Below are 26,306 nucleotides of genomic sequence, written 5' to 3' on the forward strand. Positions count from 1 at the left end.
CGCCTACATTCACAACCCCGCCAATCACAGGGCCGGGAGCGGCGTTGGTGGGCGGGCCTAGAATTTGGCGCACACGTGGGCGGCGCCGTTCTCTGGGGGCGTCAGTCGTGATCGTGAAAGGCCGAGATCGTGCGGGGGGGTCCGTGACTCATGGGGGTCGTGCCCGGTGACTCATCCACGGGGCTAGGGTCTCCCCGGCCCGTCAACAGTTAAAGTACGGGAGTTTATGAGTCGTTACTATCGCATTCCTTTACTTCGGCATGAATGGGACAGATTGTTCCGGATTAACAACATTCCGGATTATCAGTGTTCTGAATTCCTTGCCAATAAAGTTGCAAATAAAGCGTCATCATTGTGTAATAAAAAGTCCTGTAACTTTCTAACTAGACCCTGTGTGTGCAAGATCCCTGCTAGCTAATAATAATAATAGCTGTCAGTAAATGGAAACTCCCCCCACTTGTGGTTCTGGTATTTCCTCCATTCTTCTGTGGCAGTTTTCGTTTTTTTTTAATTTTTTTTTATTTAAATGGTGGTTCCCAACAAAGCTGTGGCTATAGGCCAAAGAGGTGCGCAGCAGCTGGACGAGGGCAGGATCGGCCTTCATTGCCCTGAATGGACACAAGAATGTTTCCAGTTACTGACAGAAAGCAGAGACGTGGAAAATGGCAACACTAAAAGCAGGGAGTGGGGGGATTTATTAATAGGGTTGGACTGGCCCACCGGAGAAGCGGAGAATCCTCTGGTGGGCCCTGGCTTCTCCTTCTAGAGCAAATCTTGCCGCTGCTAAGGGGCTCTTGAGCTGTGGAGACAGGTGGGCCCTCAGAATCAAATCCTCTGGTGGGCCCAATGTTCTGACACTGCGCTCACACATTATGTATTACCACAAGCCCGGCTCATAGCGGGAGCAGACGTCACTTTCCGACATGGACGACCCAACAATGCGCCAATTTTATAAAGACGTTTGCGCCGTCAAAAAAAAAACAGATTTCCCCCCCATTGCAGATCACAGGCATTTATGTCTCTGTAGCAGAAAAGGGTTAACGTTCTGTGCAGCGACGTGCGGGGATTTCTCTTGAGGCAGTGACGGCGGCCGCTCGCTCGCTGAGTGACTCGTGGCACCGGCGTCGTTACCGCGCTGAGCTGCCGCCCACACAGCGGATCAGCGATCCCCGCACGACTCTCGCCTAATATTAGCGCACGAAGAGAGCCGTCGTCCTGCCGCACATGAAGGGGTTAATGGAGGTGTATGATCAGGAGAGGGGACAATTAAAGGGTTAATCAGGATTTCATTACAATTTTTCCCCCAAATTGGTGTGTGTGGGGGGGGGGGAATTGTAACCCGCTAAATCCCCCACTCCAGCTGTGAGGACGTCCCGATCCATCAGTCACGTGACTCCTGAGGATGATTGGCTGCAGGGGTCAGGTGACTGAAGGACGGGAGATGATGGGTGGGAATCCACGCCTCAGTCATGGGGGTTTTTTTTTTAATCATTTTATACCATTTCCTTCTCTGGGGTCAATATTGTGAAATCAAATCAAATTTAATTAATCGTTTTTGTTTTTTTCTGACAGGCAAAACGTGAAGAATAATAAATGTATTTAATTGGTAAAAGCCGCACTCCTGAGAAAAAATACTGACCAAATACTGATAGTGGGGTCGTGGCCTAAAACTCAAAATGGAGCCAAAAATGGAGGCCAAGTCCGACTACACACATCTATGGTGCATCGGGGGTCTTTGTGAGGTTGCCATAGTAACCCATTTCAAACACTCAGTCTCGTTGCTAGGCCCCAGTGGCCCTCGGGCCTGACCTCTATAAACCACCTAGATGCTGCGCTCACTATTGACTTTGGCATCTACAAGGTTTATACCTCAGATTCAACACTGAGGGCAGGAGCTCGGCCGTCACTAGAAACCCAAATACCGGGCCCCGAACACACGGCGCTGTAAGGATGCGGCCTAATGGATCGAAACTGGTTACCTATAGCAACCAATCACAGCCCAGCTGTCATGTTACCACAGATGTTTAGAAAATCAAAGCTGTGATCTGATTGGTTGCAAGGGGCAAATAAGACTATTTTTGCTTTATGAGGTTTTGATAAATTTGCCATTAAAAGAAAAGCGTATTAGCGGCTCCTACTGAGCTGAGGCCTTTGTGAGACGGAATCTCCGACATACTCACCTGTAAATCTGGGCTGCCACCACAAGGGGGCAGATCTGTGAACGGGGTTACTTATGGTTTTGTTCATCATATTTTCCACAGTTTGGGCTTTTACAGACTTTGTTTTCCTGCACATTCACCTTTGATGTGGTCATAAATGATCTGAGAAGACCTCAGAAAAGGGGCAAAAGTTACAAAAACCACATCCGACGTCATAGCGGGGTCACGGATGGACGCCCCGATATTAATAAGGATGTGACGGGGACCTAAAGGTCATATCCGGGAATCCATCCGTGCTCTTTCCACCTCCTCCCCCTCATGATATAGAGCAGAGGTAAATATAGATAGATGTATATAGAGCTGCAGACTCAGGGGCACAGCAGAAGGTCAGGCCGAGCGCTCGCCCAGCAAAAACACACGATGAAGGTGCAGACTGTGCTCCGCCGCCTGAAAGCAGCACTGTCCCATAATCCAGCAGATATCCAGTCCCACTGATTGATGCCAGATTAAAGGATTCTGTTAATTTATCTAATGAGCTTCATTCCTCTGGCTGGAAATTCTGATAATATCATACTCCTGATATCAAGAATTACATTACTGATCCTGAATTATACTCCAGAGCTGCACTCACTATTCTGCTGGTGCAGTCACTGTGTACATACATTACATTACTGATCCTGAGTGACCTCCTGTATTATACTCCAGAGCTGCACTCACTATTCTGCTGGTGCAGTCACTGTGTACATACATTACTGATCCCGAGTTACATCCTGTATTATACTCCAGAGCTGCACTCACTATTCTGCTGCTGCAGTCACTGTGTACATACATTACATTACATTACTGATCCCGAGTTACATCCTGTATTATACTCCAGAGCTGCACTCACTATTCTGCTGGTGCAGTCACTGTGTACATACATTACTGATCCTGAGTGACCTCCTGTATTATACTCCAGAGCTGCACTCACTATTCTGCTGGTGCAGTCACTGTGTACATACATTACATTACTGATCCTGAGTGACCTCCTGTATTATACTCCAGAGCTGCACTCACTATTCTGCTGGTGCAGTCACTGTGTACATACATTACATTACTGATCCTGAGTGACCTCCTGTATTATACTCCAGAGCTGCACTCACTATTCTGCTGGTGCAGTCACTGTGTACATACGGTGGCTTGCGAAGGTATTCAAACCCCCCCCCCCCCAATAACATCTTTTGTATTTTGCTACCTCACAACCTAAAATTTCACTTTTTGTTTTTCAGGGTTCGCATCAGTTCTTGTAGAGAACAGACCTACAACGGTGAACATTTGTTTTTCTTCTTATTGTGAAGCAAACAAATAGGACAAAATAACTGAAAACTTCAGTGTGCATAACTATTCACCCCTATAAAGTCAGTACTTTGTAGAGCCTCCATTTGCGGCAATTACAGCTACAAGTCGCTTTGGATAAGTCTCTCTGAGCTTTCCACATGTTGTCACTGGGATTTTTGCCCATTCCTCAAGGCAAAACTACTCCAGCTGCTCCAAGTTAGATGGTTTCCTCTGGTGAACAGCAATCTTCAAGTCTCACCACAGATTCTTAATTGGATTAAGGTCTGGGCTGTAACTCGGCCACTTCGGAACATTTACACGTTTCCACTTAAGCCACTCGAGTGTTACTTTAGCAGTATGCTTTGGGTGATTGTCTTGTTGGAAGGTGAACCTCTGTCCCAGTCTCAAATAACTGATAAGCTGAAACAGGTTTTGCTCAAGAATATCCCTGTATTTCACACCATCCATCTTTCCCTCAATTGGGACCATTTTCCCTGGTTTTGCTGCCGAAAAACATCCCCACAGTAGGATGCTGCCACCACCATGCTTCACTGTGGGGATGATGTTCTGGGGTCATGAGCTGTGTACATATATTACATTACTGATCCTGAGTTACCTCCTGTATTATACTCCAGAGCTGCACTCACTATTCTGCTGGTGCAGTCACTGTGTACATACATTACATTACTGATCCTGAGTTACATCCTGTATTATACTCCAGAGCTGCACTCACTATTCTGCTGGTGCAGTCACTGTGTACATACATTACATTACTGATCCTGAGTTACATCCTGTATTATACTCCAGAGCTGCACTCACTATTCTGCTGGTGCAGTCACTGTGTACATACATTACATTACTGATCCTGAGTTACATCCTGCATTATACTCCAGAGCTGCATTCACTATTCTGCTGGTGCAATCTGTGTACATACATGGGGTCACTGGGCACAGACTGTGCACCCTTTGTCTCCTGTTGATCAGAAAGTAGCCGGCCCTCCTCACCTGGGACACAACATTACTGTCCCTCTTCCGCAGGGGCAGGAAATCATCACAGGACCAGAACATTTTTTGATTTTCACTCTGGTTTTTATAGATATAAATTAGATGCAACTTGTGAAAAATACGGTGCCAGCCGAGGCTGTATATTAAATAGCAGGATGTCGTTACCTAGCAGCATCAGTGGGAATCGGGACTGTAAGGGTTAAAAATAACAAAATATACAAATTAACTACTAACGGTAATGAGAATTAAAACTTCCCAGAAAGTGAAGGTGGTGAGGGGCGCGGCGGGGCGCCCGGCATCCTTTACAGTACAAGAGTCTGAGTTTGGTCAGTGTCCGGTGTGGATTTCCGCTGTCGCCGTGTTACTTGGGTTTATCACGGAGAAAATAGACTAGAAGTTCGTACGTAGAAAGGACAATGGCCGTATTGGGAATTTGCCGGAAAAGTTGAGCTAAAAGTCCTCTGTAAAAGGCTGCGTAGCCCTCCTCCCGTGCCACCAGCCGCGCCGTCTGGCAGAAGGCCCTGTACTTGCTCCCTTCTTCTCGAAGCCTGGTGCGGATGACCTCTGTAACGAGAAGACAGGATCGGGTCAGCAACAGCCATTAAAGGGCATCAAAGCATGCAAATTACCTATCAGAGCACCGGACGGGCGAGGAGGGGGTCACATGATGGCGACTTAAGTGCTAACGTAAAGGAGTTTAGTCGGAAAAGCTGTTTGGTACAGGCAGAACCGTAGACTTGTGCTTGGGCATCTCGCACAAGGGCCGTATCTGATAAGAGATGCCCTTTAAATACTAATCTAGGCTGGGTAGAAACCCCACATTGCTGCAGACAGTGTTCTGCCTTGTACACAAACAAAAAGCATACAGCAGCAACCTCTGAGCGCTCAGATGAATGGAGATGCAGAATATAGGAGATACATTTTGCATTACTACTGGATAGAATATACTTAGAAAATGAAGAGCACAAAAATAGCCAATTCATGAGAGCCTATCAGCCACGACAAGGCGACCTCTCTCTGATTGGGACCCTAAATCTAATATTTATCAGACCCTCCTCTCTTGGGCTAAAAGCTACAAATATAGAGGGCAGGTAGAACCTGGCACTAGTTAAAAAAACAGCCGTAGGTCATGTGCACACAACATCTTTTTCAGGTGGGTTCCACTATGGAAACCCCTGAAAAAGCTCAGATTGAACACCTGCATTTTTACGTAGTAGCGACTCACTGCGCGCAACTTCGAAAAATGGCAAGGGGTTAAAAGACATAACCAGTCCATTCTTTCCACTGGGAAGAAGCCCTGTACTTTAATATACAATTTATTGCGAAAGCTCAAAAAGGCTCCCTAACTTTTTTTTTTTTTTTTTTTTTTTTTTAGAGAGGTTCGTCATTTTTTTGGTAAAGCAAAGACAAACACAAGCGGTTTCTTCATTATTCAATGGAGTAAAAAAAAAAAAAAAAAAAAACCTGCAGCAGCCAAACTTGTAGGGAAAAAAAAAACAATTTTTTTTCCCTTAAGGGTCTTAGAAAAATCCTTCAGATTCACCCAACTGTGAATGACTGTGTGCACGTGGCCTTAGGCTGATGAGAGGAGCTCAGTCAAATATAGACGCAGTCACCACCTAGAACAATATATTGCAAAAAAATAAAACTGAACAGCACGGCCTAACAGAATAAACTGCACAATACACAAAGAAGAGCATACAGCAGCACTCTGTAACCTCTCAGATGTATGCAGACACTGAATATATGATATTTAGACTGCATTATTGCTATATAGACTATACTGACTGCCTTTTGAATTTGTAGCTTTTAGCCCGGGAGAGACATGTCCGATAAATATTAGGTTTAGGGTCCCATCAGAGAGAGGTCGCCCTTGTTGTGGCCGGTGGGCTCTCATGAATTGACCAATTTGTGTGCTCAGTCTCTTTATTTTTTACGTATATTCTTCAATGTTTGCAGACATTTTGGCCCTCACAGAGGCGGCTGCATGCTGCATTATGCAGCCATAGCAGCTTGTACCTGTTCACACTTGCTTTATTCTGTTGGGAAGACCTGGTCATTCTTTTTTTGCCATTTTCTGCCTTGCGTCTGATGGCGCAGGACATGACACAGGGATCCCCTGTTTGGTATCTTTTGAAACCCAATCCCATGCCCTGACCCCTCGCACTATGTCTCCCCCATTCTCCATTTTTAGGGTCCCCAGGTCTTAAAAAAAATAATATTTTTTTCTATAACATTGTCCCTTTCAGCAAATAGGACCTACCATGCGGGTACGCGATGCAGGAGGCACATCCCTTGGAGAAAGCAGCAGCAAACATTAACCCTAAGAAGTTAGCCGATGTCTTCTCTCCGGCGCTGGCATTGCCCGCTGACAGGTGCAGCTCTTCCAGGCGTTTCTTTAACCCTTCATATATGACAAAGCAGATAATGGTCTCGGAGATGCCGGCGTACGAGGCGGTGAGCCCCCGGTAGAAGCCCCTGATGCCCTCCGTCTGGTACACGTAGCGGGCACACTGCAGCCCGTTCATCTGCTTGGATCCTCTCACCCTAATAACACAAGAGGAGGAGGATAAGCATTTCATACGAGAACGGGGCGAGAAGACAAAGCCGTGTGCGGACCTTACCTCCTCTCAAGCTGCATGCGCGTCTTCACCATCCAGATTGGATTCATCATTGTGTTTGTGACGAACGCTGCGAGAAAAGAGCGGAGCGAGGCGTAAGATCGCGGCATCAGTCATTATAAAAAGCACAAGACTAGAAAATATCCATAACCTGCAGAATGCACAAGACATAGAGGCTACCACTTGTAGTTCCCCAGTGCACCACCAGAGGGCAGTGCACAGCCAGGAACAAAAGTTATCAGCCGCCACTGCAATGAAGTGCACTGCAGAGCAGCACATGCCTGCAATGCTGCCAATGCTGCAAAACCTCTGCAGAGCGCAATCTAGAGCCGCAAAGCAGGATCCCGCATGGGCTGCTGTCTGTAATGGCTCAGCTGCAGCAATAACAAAAGAAAAGCTCTATGCAGGTTTGTTCTTTTTAGTGTAGTCGTGCTATAGAGCTTTAGGCAAATGCATGAAAAGCAACTCCCCAAATCCAATATCCTCCTCTCACTTGTTCTACTTTCAGAACAGCCTGTAATGTTCCCATAGATGCATCAGACTGTGCCCGCAGCATGCAAAAACAATTGGGGGGTTTCTAATGCAATTCCCCAATATAGAAGGAGGGTCTAAGAGCAGAAGAGTGCAGCGCTGGAGACCGTGCATCCGACTCCAGGATCCTCGCTGCGCTCTCTGCGTGCTGCACCGATTACACGCTCTATGGAGTTTCTGCTGCGGGTGCGACGTCTGTGACCATTCACATCCCAAGAGGGACAATGAGCAAAAAGGAAAATCAGTGCAAAATAAGAAATACATTCCTGCCTTCTCTTTACAAGATCGATAATAACCAAACAAAGAGCTTTCTAAGATGTAATGTACATGCTCCGATCACAGGGGAGGCGGGAATGCCCTATAATTAACGTCATAGGCAAGCAGACCTCCTCCAGCCGGAGGGACAAACTATAACTGCACCCCTAATGGTCCAAACAACAAAAATACTCATTCTGCAGGGGTCGCCCCTATAGTCACTGCACCGATGGGAGGGCTCAGTTAATAATGCTTATATACCCGTCCCATATCACTTCTCCCCTATGCCTCAAAACTACTGGAACACCACGTCCATCTTGCACGGTCCTCCCACCTCTCCTCCTGCTCCCTCTTTAACCGCTTACAATCAGGCTCCTGACCGCACCACTCTACTGAAACTGCCCTGAATAAAGTCACCAGCGACCTACTAACTGCCAATTCCAAGCGACACTACCCGGTCCTCCTCCTCCTGGACCGGTCCTCCTCCTCCTCCTCCTCTTGAACCTGACCTCCTCCTCCTGGACCTGTCATCTGCCTTCGACACAGTGGACCATTCCCTCTTACTACAGACTCTCTCATCTCTCGGCATCACAGACTTGGCCCTATCCTGGATCTCCTCATACCTAACAGACCGGACATTCAGTGTCTCCCACTCATCTCGCCCCCTATTTGTCGGTGTCCCCCAAGGTTCAGTCCTAGGACCCCTGCTCTTCTCCATCTACACCTTAGGCCTGGAACAGCTCGTAGAGTCTCACGGCTTTCATTATCACCTCTATGCTGATGACACACAGATCCACCTCTCTGGACCCGATATCTCCTCCTTACTAACCAGAATCCCACAATGTCTGTCCGCCATCTCATCCTTCTTCCTCTGCTAGATTCCTAAACCTTAACATGAATAAAACTGAATTCATCATGTTTCCACCGTCTCATTCACATCCCCCATCTGACCTATCTATCAATGTCAATGGCTGATCACTCTCCCCAGTTCCTCAGGCTCGCTGCCTCAGGGTAACCCTGGACTCTGATCTCTCCTTCACACCACATATCCAAGCCCTTTCAACTTTCTGCCGACTCCAACTCAAAAATATCTCCCGGATCCGCACATTCCTCAATCATGAATCTGCAAAAACACACTAGTGCACGCCCTCATCATCTCCCGCCTCAACTACTGCAACCTCCTGCTCTGTGGCCTCCCCTCTAACACTCTCGCACCCCTCCAATCTATCATAAACTCTGCTGCCCGACTAATCCACCTGTCCCCGCTATTCCCCGGCCTCTCCTCTCTGTCACTCCCTTCACTGGCTCCCCATTACCCAAAGACTCCAGTTCAAAACCCTAACCATGACATACAAAGCCATCCACAACCTGTCTCCCCCATACATCTGTGACCTAGTCTCCCGTTACATACCTGCACGCAGCCTCCGATCCTCACAAGATCTCCTGCTCTACTCCCCTCATATCTTCTCTTCCCACAATCGCATACAAGATTTCTCCCGTGCTTCCCCCTACTCTGGAATGCTCTACCCCAACGTATCAGACTCTCGCCTACCGGGGAAACCTTCAAAAGGAACCTGAGGACCCACCTCTTCCGATAAGCCTACAACCTGCAGTAACCACCGCTCCACCATACCTCTGCACGACCAGCTCTACCCTCACCTACTGTATCCTCACCCATCCCTTGTAGACTGTGAGCCCTCGCGGGCAGGGTCCTCGCTCCTCCTGTACCAGTCAGCGACTTCTATTGTCTAAGATTATTGTACTTGTTTTATTATGTATACCCCTTTTCACATGTAAAGCGCCATGGAATAAATGGCGCTATAATAATAAATAATAATAATAATACCCCTCAACTTCTGCATTCTGATTAAAAAAGTAAAAAGCTAAAAATATCTGTGCCCATAAACTGAGCAACATGGTGCGCAGGGGGCTGAACACATGGCCGGGTGCTACCATAAAATCCAGGGTCATGCCAGGACGTAGCAGCATGGCGGCCATTAATCATACAGGATCCATCCCCAGGAGTGCCGGCTCTCCGGTAATACGATGCACCCGGCGGATCACTCACCAGCGCAGCCTGCAGAGCACATGTGCACGAGGTTACTGTTGGGGACAAATACGGCATTGAACTGCTCCTTGGCTTTTGAGTACGATGCAAAGTAGACGGCCCTGAGGGAAAGAGAAAAAGAAATAATTGCTGAGCGACTGCAGATCAGACGGTATATAAACACGAGCAGTTAACGTGCGCTGTACCAGCATGACACCGTGCCAGGGGCCGCAGCCTGCCGGGGAGGGGGGGGGGTGACACACAAGCCAGGGGCCGCAGCCTGCCGGGGAGGGGGGGGGGGGGTGACACACAAGCCAGCGGCCGCAGCCTGCCGGGGAGGGGGGGGGGGGGGTGACACACAAGCCAGCGGCCGCAGCCTGCCGGGGAGGGGGGGGGGGGGGTGACACACAAGCCAGCGGCCGCAGCCTGCCAGGAGCGGGGGGAACACACAAGCCAGGGGCCGCAGCCTGCCAGGAGCGGAGGGAACACACAAGCCAGGGGCCGCAGCTGCCGGGGGGGGGGGGCGACACACAAGCCAGGGGCCGCAGCCTGCCGGGGAGGGGGGGGGGGTGACACACAAGCCAGCGGCCGCAGCCTGCCAGGAGCGGGGGGAACACACAAGCCAGGGGCCGCAGCCTGCCGGGGGGGGGGGCGACACACAAGCCAGGGGCCGCAGCCTGCCGGGGGGGGGGGCGACACACAAGCCAGGGGCCGCAGCCTGCCGGGGAGGGGGGGGGGCGACACACAAGCCAGGGGCCGCAGCCTGCCAGGAGCGGGGGGAACACACAAGCCAGGGGCCGCAGCCTGCCGGGGGGGGGGGGGGGGGGGCGACACACAAGCCAGGGGCCGCAGCCTGACGGGGGGGGTGGGGGGGGGGAGACAACACACAAGCCAGGGGCCGCAGCCTGCCGGGGGGGGGGGGGAGACGACACACAAGCCAGGGGCCGCAGCCTGCCGGGGGGGGGGGGGGGGACGGGACGACGCACAAGCCAGCGGCCGCAGCCTGCTGGGGAGGGGGGGGGGGGCGGGGGGCGACACAAGTCAGGGACCGTGCCAATGACAGATACTGACACATTGTTAACATGTGATCTACAAATCACTTGGATCATCCTTGTTTCTTGCAGCATTTGGATTATTACTCCTGATATACGGTGCAGCTTCCGTTTGGATTGAACATTTCACAAACAACCTATCCCCGGTGTCACCCTTTATGGGGTAAGGGTCAGAGTTCAGGGGATGTTTGTTGCTATACAGAAGATAACAATAGAATATAGGAGCGGACTGTGCACTCATCACCTACAGATAACACTACTACCAAGGCCGGAGCCATATAGAAGGGAGAAAAACAACTAAAAGCTAATGACTATCCACAGGCAGGCAAGAACAAGCCCCAAGTGCTGCACTCACTCCCTAATCTCAGGTATGGAAACAATCCGATCCCAATAATAAATAAAATAGGAGAAAAAACATTGTGAAGGAATCTGGGGGTAGCGCATTCCAGAGAACTGGTGCAGCACGAGAGAAGTCTGGGAGTGGGAGGTTCACAGAGGAGGATTCAGGAGATGCAGCCATCAAGATGAGAATGAATCAGCCATCACTTACCTGGAAGGGGCCACACCAATCAGATTAGGACCCAGGCCTCGGAAAAGAGATTTTGGTCCTTCTTTTTCAAGGATGGATCTAAAAAGAAAAAAAAAAAAGTTTTAATATAAAAGTGGAAGATGCTATTGTGTCAGGCATTTACTAGCGTAACAGCTCACAACCGCAAAAACTTCTTCCCATAGTGTCATTTGCATGATGAACTTTTAAAGGGAAATTCATGTCACAATTTCATCCCGTCTGTGAACGACATCAGGAAGCTGGAGGGCAAGAAGCTTCCCCAAAAGTGAAGTCATTCCCTGGAAATAAGAGGGCGTCCTGCTCCGGGTACACAGGACCCGCTGCAGAACAGAACGCAGAGGTGACGCTACGGGGCCACAATGCAAAAATCGGTATGTACCACTCATAATAGTGATGACATATGTGTGTGGCAGAGGGGTGTCTGAGCCCCCCAGGGTGAGGGTACAATGGGGACCGGTCTCATTGACACATGGCGAAACATTGGACTGCATGAGCCCCGATACCGGCCCTTTCTATCAGAGGTTCTGCCCGCAGAGAATGAACGAAGGAGGCGATGATGAATGGCTCGTCTATGAGATGAGCTGATAAACATTTCCGTCAGCACCAATATGGCGGTATTATTCTCGGAGAACAGATCATGGCCTGAATCAGCGCAGAAACCAGTGATACACAAAATACCGGCTGCAGAGCATTTTTATAGCCGATCAGACAGGGGGCAATATCCTCAGATACACTTCTGTAGAGTACAACGAGCATCAAGAGCTGGCAGAACTACAACTCCCAGCATGCTCTGCTCCATCAGTGACAGCACTGGTTTCCAAGCAGTATCAGGGCATGATGGGGGTTGTTATTTTCCCACAGCTGGAAACCAATGCTGTAAACAGAGGCTGTTAGGTTATGCTTGGACTTGTAGTTTTGCAATAACTGGAAAGCCATGATGGGAGTTGTAGTTTGCAGGAAACTACTGGTACAAAGAATGCAGGAGATTGTAGACATTATTTTTATATGTTTGTATCATTATTATTATTATTATTATTATTAACAGGATATGGAATTGTAATTTATGCAGTTTCCCTCATGCTGTGACTGCTGCAGATCCTGCGCTGGATGGAGCCCCTCATACAGACCATGGGGGGGCCGCCCCACATCTCAGGATCCGGCCGCGTCGCCGTACAAAGGCTTAGAGATATCTGTAAATCTACAGGAACACTCTGCAGCCGGGTCACTCGACCAGTTCATCTATCAAGAGGAAAGCAGCTCTGCAGACGGGACGGACCGGATTCAGCAAACCCCCAATAAAAGGACTTACTTGAGAACTTGCAGTACGCTGGGGGAGACGGACGTGGCGGGTCTCACGACTCCTCCTCCGCTGAGGGTCCCAAGCTGAACCTGAGAATAGTAAACGGGTTGGAGGGCGATTCCTGAGGACTGTAACCGTGTCTTTATCACCTCCAGGGGACACGTAACAATGGCGCCCACTGTACCCGCGCACCTGCGGAGAGAAGAGCGGATGATCAGGAGACCAGAACTAAGCCAAAAATCACAGGAAGCAGAAGACCCCAATCCTTCCGAGCGCCCCTCTGCTGCACAGTTATCATACACTAGCACTAAGATACAAGTCCTGAGTCGATACAGAAGGCGATAAAGAATTCACACAAGGTCAGAAAAACACGTGCAGAACATAGTACATAGTATACAGATCACTGTGGGAAGAGAACAAGCGAGGGGGAAAGGTCAGCGAGGAATCTGCCAAATGCAGAGGAGCAGAGAAAGCCGGAGACCGAGCGCTCCCTTCTACCAAAGTGACGAGACGGTGCACAGGCGTCAGGGGGCACACAATCAGGGGAGTACCCACTAAACTGCCCCCAAAAGGGGTAAAAGAAGAACTGCAGCACAGCTACAATATGAAGAAGTCCTCCGCCTACATTTATTTGTTTAGGAGCAATCCTGCCTGGAGCTGAAGACTTGAGTGATTTGGGGGCAGATAGGTTGATGGGGATGGCGCTTCCTACCAACCAAAAAGACTGGTTGTCAGACAGACAAGACTCCGCTGGATTGGTATCATAGTGGCAGCAGAGAAGAAAGGCACAAGAGGGCAGCAGCTGGAGAATCCCCCACACAACTTTCCTATGAAGCTCGGCTTGTGCCCGTTGCAGTCCCTGGTACCCACAGCGGGCAGTTGTAAGGGGGCACAAAATGAAGCACACGTCATCTACTGGCCAAGGTTCGCCCTCCCCCATTATACCCTACACCCTTTACTCCAGTGTTTGCGGTGACCTCCAGTGTGTCACTTGTGTTTTTGTTGTGTCTTTCATGCTTTGATTCTTATTCCAAGAAATTATTCTTTTCACCTGAATTTCATGGTTCCTTGCACCGGGGCGGCTGCCAATTAACTTTTGACTTTTCAGACATGACAACTTCTATGCACAACAAGATTTCACTAATAATCTGGTATAGGGATCGGCTATGTAACCCTGAAGATCCATCTACCGCTGTACTGCCGGTCAGGGCGCAGCCGTCAACCAACCGCTGTACTGCCGGTCAGGGCGCAGCCGTCAACCAACCGCTGTACTGCCGGTCAGGGCGCAGCCGTCAACCAACCGCTGTACTGCCGGTCAGGGCGCAGCCGTCAACCAACCGCTGTACTGCCGGTCAGGGCGCAGCCGTCAACCAACCGCTGTACTGCCGGTCAGGGCGCAGCCGTCAACCAACCGCTGTACTGCCGGTCAGGGCGCAGCCGTCAACCAACCGCTGTACTGCCGGTCAGGGCGCAGCCGTCAACCAACCGCTGTACTGCCGGTCAGGGCGCAGTCGTCAACCAACCGCTGTACTGCCGGTCAGGGCGCAGCCGTCAACCAACCGCTGTACTGCCGGTCAGGGCGCAGCCGTCAACCAACCGCTGTACTGCCGGTCAGGGCGCAGCCGTCAACCAACCGCTGTACTGCCGGTCAGGGCGCAGCCGTCAACCAACCGCTGTACTGCCGGTCAGGGCGCAGCCGTCAACCAACCGCTGTACTGCCGGTCAGGGCGCAGCCGTCAACCAACCGTTGTACTGCCGGACAGGGCGCAGCCATCAACCAAGCGCTCTACTGCCGGTCAGGGCGCAGTCATCAACCAACCGCTCTACTGCCGGTCAGGGCGCAGCTATCAACCAAGCGCTCTACTGCCGGTCAGGGAGCAGCCATCAACCAACTGCTCTACTACTGGTCAGGGCACAGCCATCAACCAACCATTGTACTGCCGGTCAGGGCGCAGCCATCAGCCAATATACGGATATCTTGCTGCGTCCAGGTTTTTCTTTTGCCTGCAGGTTGCTGGTGTAAGTTAAGAAGAGAGCTTACTGCCTTAGCCTTCATAAAGAAGACTGCTGAGAAGGCCACCATAAATGGCAGCAGTGGGGTCACCTCATCTACATGCTCTCATTAACTGCAATACTAGACACAACCCATGAACAAGAATGGTACCATTTCCAAAGAGTAAAAAAAATACAATTTGTTTCATCAGTTCCTTTAAGAACTGAAACGCGTCAGCATTTATAAAGGTCCGTGTTAATGACGTTCTAAGGTTTTTTTTTTCCTCTTTCACAGTTTCTATAAAAGAAAAAAAAAATGGCAAAAATGGCCAAAAAATTACCCCCGCCTCTCCATAGAGCCAGCCTGTAATGTGTATATACCTCTACGCAGAACACACAACGGCCGGCAGATTAGCCATCAAGTCCCTGGTGATATTAGCCGCTGAATCACACCGCAGACCATGAGCGGCTCGTGTACAACCTTCTGACACCGGCACAATCCTGGCAGCTGTCACATCACATGTCCGTCTATTTAAATCCAGGTTTCCTCTTCTTCTTGGTAAAGGTCATCCCAGGACCTCCAGAGCAGCGTGCCATTAGCAGTGTAGGGTCTGATATTTGCTTGTAACCCCAAAACATTGTGTACCCCATGTTTTACACTTGATATAGAGTAGATTTTAAAAATTTTACACAATCACATCTAGAGCTGCACTCAGCATTCAGCTGCACGCCTTTGGGTACAGAGTTTTTTCACTGTGTCAGCTAAAATCCGTTTGCAGACTACATCTGCAACCGGCAGCTTTGGTGTGTCCTCTAGTCACATCCAGAGCTGCATCTGCACATAATTTGCAAAGTCACTGAAATTAGTGTGCGAGATGCTAATCCACGACTTGTATGTTCCCACGGGGAGGACGCGGCGGTGGGGGCTGGTGATCCTCCATTAGCAGCTACTTTCCATATTTGCAAGAGAAATACACAGCAGAGCCTCTGAAGCCTAAAAGCTTTTCCCAGAATCACTTTGTCACCACGGACACCATCTGCATCAGCGCATCGCCTGGCCGAGCCGCCAAGGTGACGTCCTGCAGCAAACAAGACCGGCCTGGCTCAGCGCAAAATCTGCTGCAGCCCCCAACACCCACCCTATATAACCACTGACCGCAGGCTGGGAGTTGTAGTACCGGCAGCAGGGAGATAGACTTTGCCTGCTGATGACTTTGCAGGCAGTTATGTTGCCAGTGGCAACAACAAAGTCATTCTTCCAGAACAGTTTGAATGGTTGCTATGGGAACCCCCTTCAGGACTGGATACAATGTAGCAGCTCACTAGTGAGATCTGCCCTTGTGCATCAGGCAGGTTCATTGCAGCAAAGCCAGATTAGGGTCTGTGGTGGCCACTGGGGCAAAAATAAAAAATATTGGTAATCCTCCTGCCCTTTCTACCCCATCCTCGATTTTGATATATAGTCAGGAACTTTTATGAAGAGTCTTTCTAGTAAAATATTACTCCCCCTCCTCCTCATCATACAGTGATGCTGTAATAATACCACCGAATACCGCCACACGGTGACATCATGGTCAGTAAGCCAAACAGCCAATCAGATTAGGGGATATTATAAAAAATCAAAAAGATAAGGAGGAGAGTAAAAAAACTGGCATGGGATAGATAAACGATCTTAGGAATGTTAATGAGACGGCAGCATTGTGATTTCAGCTCTGGAGGCTCATTTACATACAGTAGCCTGGACTCGCTTTTTAGCTGTTATTTTATTTGCTTATATAGCGCTTTAAAGACATCATCATCATTGCGGTCACTATTGGGCTCACAATCTATATTCCCCATCAGCAAGTCTGTTCTTTTCATATCCCAAGTCACACTGTGGCAATGACCTTCTGGACAAAGGAGTCGCCCGGGCCCAATCCCTGGATAATAAATATTTCATTGGAAGGAGATGAAAGATGAAGCGGAAAAGCAGAACAAGGAAAACAAAAGAGACATCTATTATACATGGTATCAACACCTAAAATACACAGAAGATAGAGTCTGGGAAAGCTGGGTGGTTACTAATAGAATTGTAACCCAGCTTGTCCAGGGTACTGAGGAGCAACTGTGCCACATTATGCATACCCATGTCCAATATGCCATATAGGTGGTAGAAATCCCCCCCACCCACTGTGACATTCATCCTGCATGGGTTTGACCGGATGCCAAAGGGACATTGTCCTTAAATGGGTAATCGCTGGCTCTCTGCACTTTAACAACTTGGATTGTGCCTTTATTTATGCTATTGTGAAGTCCCTTTAAAGGGATAATGCCCAAGTGTGCACAGAGTTCACAGCTCCCGAGCTGCGGGGACATGATGCAACATTGCACCAGCTCGCTGCCGGCAAAAAAACGCTTCTGTCCTGACCTGTCACCGGGAAGAAGGTGAAACAGCTCCAACGAAAAATATTGAAATATTCAAAGTAGGAGCTGGAGGTGCCACCTCAGCACGTTCACACAACATTTTTTTTAGTAAATTACAGGTCTCATTTCTGAAGTTTTCCAGTGAAAAGCAGCCGATCTGCAGGACCCAGGAGCGGAAACTACGCAAAGCACAGAGCTGCGGTGACCCACTCCATACATCGCTTACATCCGGCCATGGTTAGTAACAGCTGATCAGGGATGCGGGCAGGGGCGGCATATCACTGATGCAACCAGGGCCCAAGAGGTCAGGGGACCACCAACACCTCCAAAGCAGGTGGAATTATATAAAGGGGAGCAATTGGATTGCACAGGACCGATACAGTCCTGGCCGAAAGTGTTGGCACCCTTAAAACTGTTCCAGAAAATTAAATATTTCTCCCAGGAAATGACTACAATTACACATGTTTATTTCCCTTGCGTGTTGGAAAAACACAAAAAAAGAAAGGCAAATTGGACATCATTTCACACAAAACCCCTAAAATGTGCCAGACAAAGTTGTTAGCACCCTCAACTTAATATTTGGTTACGCCCTTTGGAATAAATAACTGCAATCAATCGCTTCCTATAACCATCAGCTTCTTACTCCTCTCAGCTGGAATCTTGGACTCTTCTTACAATCTGCTCCAGGTTTCATATGTGAAGGAGTCTTCTCCCAACAGTAATTTTAAGATCTCTCCGCAGGTGATCAATGGGATTTAGATCCGGACTCATTGCTGCCACTTCAGAACTCTCCAGCTCTTTGTTTCCATCCATTTCTGGGGGCTTCTTGAAGTATGTTTGGGGTCATTGTCCGGCTGGAAGACCCATGACCTAGGACACAAACCCAGCTTTCCGACACTGGGTGCTACATTGAAACAAAAACCTTTGGTAATCTTTAGATTATGATGCCTTGCACGCAGTTAAGGTACCTAGTGCCAGAGGCAGCAAAACAACCCCAAAACATATTTGAACCTCCACCATATTTGACTGTAGGTACTGTGTTCTTTTCTTTCTAGGCTTCACTCCATTTTTGCTAAACAGTAGAATGATGTGCTTTACCAAAAAGCTTTATCTTGGTCTCATCTGTCCACAAGACGCTTTCCCAGAAGGATTTTGGCTTACTTACGTAAATTTAGGCAAACTGCAGTTTGGCTTTTTTATGTCTGTCAGCAGTGGGGTCCGCTTGGTTCTCCTGCCATAGCGTTTCATTTCATTCACATGTGGATGGATAGTTTGCACTGACACTGATGCACCCTGAGCTTTCAGGGCGGCTTGAATTTCTTTGGAACTTGATTGGGACTGCTTATCCACCATCCAGACTATCCTGCGTTGCAACCTTTCATCAATTTTTCTCTGCCGTCGACATCCAGGGAGATTAGGTTCAGTGCCATGGGTTGTAAACTTATTGATTGGTAAAGTACTGTGGACAAAGGAACATCAAGACCTCTGGAGATGGACTTGTTCAACAATTTTGGTTCTCAAGTCCTCAGACAGTTCTCTTCTCCTCCTTCTGTTCTCCATGCTTAGTGTGCCACAGCTGCACGTTTATGCAGCATCAAACTTGCAGCAGCCAGATGTTATAGCATAGTGGATGGGATTTCTAGAAATCCCATGTCCACTATGCATGCATCTGAGGCTGTGGATCACCCGCAGAAACTGACATGCGGTGTGTCTTTCAGGACGTTTTCAGTTGTTTACGCACAAGTTTGGAAAGGTGCCAACAATTTGGTCCGACCCTTTTTTGGGTTGTGTGTGAAATTATGTCCAATGTGCCTTCTTTTCTCTATTTTTTTGTGTTGTTCCAATACACACAAAAGAAATAAAAGTGTATAAATAGCAATTTTATGGGAGAAATACATCATTTTCTGGAACAATTTCAAGGGTGCCAATACTTTCGGTCATGACTGTATACTGTTCTTGCACAGAGGCATCTGTCTGTGTCCACCAGTGGGGGTGCGGCGGGTGCTGAACCCCTACAAATCTCATATTGATGACCTAGGTCAATGTTACTCCTCAGACAACCCCTTTAAAATAGGAGTTTCTCCATTGTCAGCACTGACTGGGCAGTGTCAGTGTGCAGGGGCACATCCCCATCTGATAACACCCACCTGACAATCGATTTCCAGGAGGAATAACAGAGGAATAGTAAAAGCAGGGACTGTAGGGGAATGGCAAAAGTTCTGCAACTTTTTAACATATTAATTCCTCCCCACTATAGAAGATCTCTGCTTGCTGTCAGGGAATGGGAGAAGTCTCCATCAGAACCAGAAGTGAAGACGCCCCGTCCATACAGTCACCCGACCACCAAGGCTGATCATTAGCTGCAGAACCAGGTGACTAATGAACGGGAAGTCATCACTCCTGCTGGGAAGATAAAAAAAAAAAAACACCACTTCCTTAAAGGACTTGTAAAGAATATCAAAAATATGGATACTTTCTTCCACAAACAGCGCCATATCTGACCATGGGTTATTTCAGCTCAGTTCCATGGAAGTGAATGGGACTGATCTGCAATACCACACACAACTTGTGGACAGTGGTGGCACTGTTTCTCTCCAGAAGAGATAAAATCTAGTCTGTCACCTGACCCTGCAGCCAATCATTGACTGCAGTGGTCAGGTGACTATTGATAAAGTCATTCCTTCTGTTCCCCATAGAGTCATTAACACTGGATTATTAAATGCCGGATTAGGAGGGATTCACCCCTGGTCTGTAAAATGTTACAGTAATACAGAGGGCAGCGAGCTCCGGGAGGGGTGCAGACCACCCATCTACAGTAACCTCCAGGGCTCATCAACCATCACACAGTCCTCCTTACCCTGCACCAGAACCACTGGCCACAAATTATTTAGGTATATATTTATCGGGATAATGCAATAGAATAGGGTCATTATTACAGCATGTGCATGAATTTCTGCAAATCCCATGGGAAAGTCAGAAATAATATTATATATATATATATATATATATATATATATATATATATATATATATATATATATATATATATATATATATATATATATATATATATATATATATATATATATATATTACACAAACACACTATGTGAATTTCCACTCATCCCCAGGGGTTAACAAGTTGCATAGCCCTAGGATTTTTCAAAATCCAAATCACGTGTTGTGGGGAAAGGAAAAAAAAGAAAAAAAAAATCTGCATGAAAATAAAAACCTGGTTTGGACTTCAGTTCTGCATCGCTCATTCTTGTGCGGAGTTTTGCTCTATCCAATGCTAACTAATGGGTGAAATCAGCAAGTAACATGCGGATTCTGCCTGCGGACTCATGACCAAAACTGCAACAGAAACTTCCTGCAACGTAAGGAGGTGGCCTATCTCACGGACCAGTGGAATAATAATAAAAAAAATAAAAATAAATAATCAATTCCGCCATGTTAATTATACAGGCAGGGGGCTGATGTGTCAACGGTTTCCAGGGTCCTGACCAGACGTGGTCGCACGTGACCAAAGCCGCCATCATCACTGCGAATATTCCAGGCTCATCCTCCGGGGCTGCAGAATAGACAGCGCACGGCCCGTCATCTGCACAGCCAGGAGGTTATGTAAGCCCCATCCGCACACACAGGACGGGGGGGGGGTTATATAATCACAGGGGACACAATGTGCACCAGACGCATCCAGACCATCACGTTTCCTTCCCCTAAGGGCTCGGGACAGATCGGCACTGGATGGCATTGCTGCGCACGTTACATAATAAGTGTAGTCTGGAGGATTCCAGCCATCATCATCTGCAACCTGTGTCTGCTGCACCGTCAGAGCAAGCTGGGAGTTGTAGTTCTGCCAAAGATGGTACCAGTCCAGGACAGCAAACAGAAAAGGGTGCAGAGGATGCCAGCACAAACTGGAGCCCAATGATGCCCATGGTAGTCACTAGCACCGATGCCACCTCCGCCTCCCGGAGCCCCTCACTCTCCGGTACTATTTATAGCCCCTTGCACAGCTGGAATACTTATCCCCGGCCAGCGAGGGGCGAGACCAGCAGCACAAAATGTTATCCAAGAGGAAAATGGATTGGGCAGGCTGGATTTTTCTGGGTGTTTAAAGGGGTTGTCCAGGATTACAAAAAGACGACAGCGCCCCCCCCCCCCCACAACAGCACCACCCTTATCTATAGGTTATGTCTGGAATTGCAGCTCCATAAATTAACAGCTTCAATAACACATACAACATGTGGACTGGTGTGGCGCTGTTTTAGGACAGAGACTCTATATATATTATATATATATATCCCTTTAATTGCAACTTGCTGGATAGTCAAAAGGGGCATGAAAACATTTCAGTTGTAATCAGTTTTGGGCGACTTGAACCAAAGATGCCATCCTGGAGGTGTCAGCTGAGCGGTTATCATCCCTGCACTCATCCGCCTATGCACCAGGACAGCACAGTCCCATGTTGGAGGCACAGCTGACACATGTCAGATCCAAGGTCACCCATGGATACAGATGAGCCAATTTACTCTGATAAAGGAGCAGATAATGTCAGACCCATTTCCAGGATAGGAAGCAGAGCAAAGACCAGATAACAGAGCAATAACTGAGCAGTGCGGCACACAAAGGGTCATGAAGTGCAGCAAAGCCGGAAATTATACCCGGGTCACTGGAAAGTAAACCAAATGACAAAAAAACAAAAGCATCAAAGTCACAGATGATGCAACTCCATGGGCTCATCAGCCCAGAATACCCCGGTCCCCAGCCAAAACTACAAACACCCAGCATGCAAGATTTAAACACTGCTCAATAATTGAGTTAAGAATAAAAAAAAAAAATAATACTTTGAATAAAATCCCTGAGCTCCCCAGATTCTGCCGCTGTTTTCAGTTTTGTGCTGCGTCGCTCCATTGCAGAGATATTCATATTTGTTCCTTTTGGGTGCAGTATGTGAAATCTCTGCTTGTAGTTCAACTGAAAGTTTTTTCAGAGTCTTCTCTGGGGGGCGTGCGCCAGAGGAAACTTCTCTCCATCCCCTACAATAATGTGGCTAGAAAAATATCCCTCCCTCCAATAAGATGGGCAGATGTCGGTGTGGACCGGACCCCGCACTGGACGGAGCAGCAGGTCAAGGATTACAGAGGACCTACAGCAGCTCCCAACTTGTGGCTCTGAGGATGTTCCAGAACTAGAGTTGTCACCACAGATATCCTGGTAGCTTTGGTTGTGCTAGCACCAGAGGGCCACAGGCTGGGGGCCACCAATATGGAGAGTAGGACCCCTGTAAGCCATGGCCTAGGGTCTTATTACAGCCACAGTAATAGAAGTGGCTGTGTTTAACCCTTCGCTCCCTGTTGACTTACATGCAACAAACCCATCACAACCAGAGAAATAACAGGTAACAAGATGCACACAGCACAATCACTAAACAATCCACGGAGGACACACAGTAACAGAACATCAGCACTGATCTAGCCCATGTTACACCCAGCCAGGCCTTACAATGGCAGACCCCCCTCCCCCGGCCATGTGCCTCTAATCTCCGTGTGACCTTGTCAGGATCCAGCTTCCTTCCTGTCACCCTGGGACTGCCCTGATGGTAAAGAAGAAGTGTGGAGGGGACAGCAGCAAAGGGTTAAACGCCAGAATACATGAAATGGACCTACAGAGAGAACAGCAGCCTGATGCCCCTGACTGCAGCTGGCCCAATACGGCCATGTGGGGGCGCTATACCAGGCATTATTACATGAGCGTGCGCCAAGTTGTAATAGATCAGACTCCTGACACCATATTATACTACACATCAGATCATAGCCACCAGCACTGGATTTATAGTTAGTGCAGCACATAATGAAATTATATATATATACATAGACCTCATGGAATCACATTATGGATTATTATATCAGACTGCACAATAAAATATCACACTGGCTTTATAATGATAAATCATGTTGTATTGTATCAGACGACCTGACAATGTATATATAATTTATTATGCATCAAGCATTATTATATCATCTGCCAGATTATGTAACACTATACAACATATACAGTACATTATACAATCGTATATACTCTACAGAATATTATATCTACCCAACACTATATGCATTATATATGACCATCTACTAATTATATATATTATTCACACACACAGTACATCATGTCATATTATACACATGATATATGTCATGGATTATTATATCAGACTGCCCTACACTGTATTATATCAGAATACCTGACAATATATACTGTATATTATGCACCATACATTATATCAGACTTCCTATCATATATTACACTACCGCAGACAATATATAGGAGTATTATAATAATCGGATGTGTAATATAAAGTCATACATCAGATCACCTGCCTATATATACACAGTATATTATTATACCATGTACCCGACACTGTATACAGTACACCACATTAATATATATATATATACACACACACACACACACACACACACACACACACACAGTAGACCACATGATATCACTATATATACATACACACAGTACACCACATTAATATTATATATATATATATATATATATATACATACATACACACACACACACACAGTACACCACATGATATCACTATATATACGCAGTACATTATATGACATCTACCCCCCCCCCCCCCAAAAAAAAAAAATCATCATATTATATATACACACAGTATATCACATTTCTATTACACGGCCCTATATACAGTATATTACACTACGCTGCAGAGTCCTGACACTATATACTGTATATTATATTATTAGATGCCACGGCCCATTATTACAGTCAGTACATCCCGCTCTTCTATGGAGGCGCCATACACAGCATTATATTATTATAGCCCATCACACACTGGGATCGCTCCATCGTCCCTTATACATTCTCATTAGCCTTCATCACATTATTCCACCATGGTCCTCTTCATCACCTCCGGATCACACTCACACATTCTGCACCTGCTGTGGAACTACTAGTCCCAGGAGACGCCGGACCTGCTGGGAATTGTAGTCCCCCAGCAGTTACAAGGACACGCGCGTCCCTGTGACGTAATACCGTCTAATATATGATGTAACGTCCCATAATAGAAGTATAATGACAGAAGCCCCCCGCTCTTACCCCCCAGCCAGGAGGTGCAGGAGCGTGTCCTTGCTCTGAGTCATGTCCCCGGTAGCTGGACAGATCGGGGTGGTAGTGTCCGGTCAGCCGCTCATCCCCCCCCGCTCGCTCTCCGTTCTGTGTCCCGGATGGCCGGTAAAAGCCGGTTTTCTCCTTTCAGCCGGCTGCTGATATGACGTCGCACTCTCGGGGGCGGGGCGAAGGTGTGCGGGCAGTGACGTGTGCTGGGGGCGTGTCCACTGGAATGCGGGAGACGTGGGGGGCGCGGCGGGGGCGTTGTCCGTGACGTCATGTAGAGGATTGCAGAAGTTTACACCATCCTGGAAGAGGGGGGGAGGGGGCGATGGGGGCAGGACCGCTGCCATCTGTTCACCCCGAAAAGTTGGACAAGTGTCCTGCGTACGTCGTTCCGTATGTTATGTCAGTGGGCGATTTACTTTCTCGCCTAGAATCCGTATGACATACGTTTTTAACATCATCTTTTATATAATATTTAACTAAAAGCTAGTTTACAAACTAATAAAGCAATCTTATATATAGAGAGATGATCGAAGGAAATTATATAAATGAGAAATTTCACAGCCCCCTACATATTATAATCATGCCCCCTTTAGTGCCTTTCATGTGGAGTTTATTCTACAGCTATTTAACCTTATAATTAATTGAAAAGAAAACCAATGTGCCTCCCCACCCCCCATTTTGATAACCAGCAAAGGTAAAGCAGACAGCTGTGAGTTGATATTACCAGGCTGGGAAGGTCCATGGTTATTGGGCCCTTCCCAGCCTAAAAATACCAGCCCGCAGCCACCCCAGGAATGGAGCATCACTTTAGTTGCGTCAATTCTGGCACTTCGCCTTTGCTCTTCCCGATTCCCCTTGTACATTGGCAATCGGGGTAATGGTTTTGGGGTTGATGTCAGCTGTGTAATGTCCGCTGACATCAAGCCCTGGTATTAGTAATGGAGAGGCGTCTATCAGTAATAAAAAAATCAAACACACACAAAAAAAATTTATTTAAAAAAACGTTCCCCAACACTTTCCTTGGTACACCAGTTTACTAAAATAATAGTCCATGGAATCCCACGTGGTCCAGGGAATCCGACGTGGTCCGGGAAATCCGACGTGGTCCATGGAATCCGACGTGGTCCAGGGAATCCGACGTGGTCCAGGGAATCCGACGTGGTCCGGGGAATCCGACGTGGTCCGGGGAATCCGACGTGGTCCGGGAAATCCGACGTGGTCCGGGAAATCCGACGTGGTCTGAGAAATCCGACGTGGTCCAGGGAATCCGACGTGGTCTGAGAAATCCGACGTGGTCTGAGAAATCCGACGTGGTCCAGGGAATCCGACGTGGTCCAGGGAATCCGACGTGGTCCAGGGAATCCGACGTGGTCTGAGAAATCCGACGTGGTCCGGGGAATCCGACGTGGTCCGGGGAATCCGACGTGGTCCGGGGAATCCGACGTTGTCCAGGAAATCCGACGTGGTCCAGGAAATCCGACGTGGTCCATAAATGGATACCTGAAAAACATGAAAAGAGAAAAGCAAAAACAAAACATTGTCCCTTGTTCACCAATTTATAAGAAAATAAGGGTCCCACTCAGGTCCGGCGCAGTCCAGCGCTTCCCTCGATGTTCCCTGATTACGTTGTTAAAAGCCTATATAGACTCGTTCTGATTCTCCATAGGCTTTTAGCAGCAGCCATTCCCGGGACATGCTGCGCTCTGCGAGACGCGGCCGCTCTGAACAGCGGTGATGTCAGGAATGATAACTCTCATCAGAGTCGCCAAGTCACGCTGTGAGATCAGCACTGACTCATTGAATAACATTGGTCAGAGTGCAATGTGATTTTTTTCTCGCATTGCCCTCGTCCGATTTCTATGTAGATATGAGCAAACCCTAAAAGAAATGATA

General features: G+C 47.9%; 1 protein-coding gene across 1 annotated transcript; it reads right to left on the reverse strand.

The window, feature by feature from the left end:
- Window positions 1–4,459: 4,459 nt before the first annotated feature.
- Window positions 4,460–24,598, reverse strand: SLC25A33 (solute carrier family 25 member 33). Its single transcript, XM_073655456.1, has 7 exons — window positions 24,393–24,598; window positions 12,864–13,046; window positions 11,537–11,614; window positions 9,956–10,056; window positions 7,105–7,171; window positions 6,744–7,027; window positions 4,460–5,044 (listed from the first exon to the last, which is right to left on the reverse strand). The coding sequence occupies exons 1-7, from the start codon at window positions 24,434–24,436 to the stop codon at window positions 4,842–4,844; spliced, it is 960 nt and encodes a 319-aa protein (XP_073511557.1). The 5' UTR covers window positions 24,437–24,598; the 3' UTR covers window positions 4,460–4,841.
- Window positions 24,599–26,306: the final 1,708 nt, after the last annotated feature.

Source organism: Phyllobates terribilis, unplaced genomic scaffold (assembly GCF_046119375.1).
Source record: "Phyllobates terribilis strain yellow unplaced genomic scaffold, ASM4611937v1 Scaffold_12__6_contigs__length_324123572, whole genome shotgun sequence".
Classification (NCBI taxonomy): Eukaryota; Metazoa; Chordata; class Amphibia; order Anura; family Dendrobatidae; genus Phyllobates; species Phyllobates terribilis.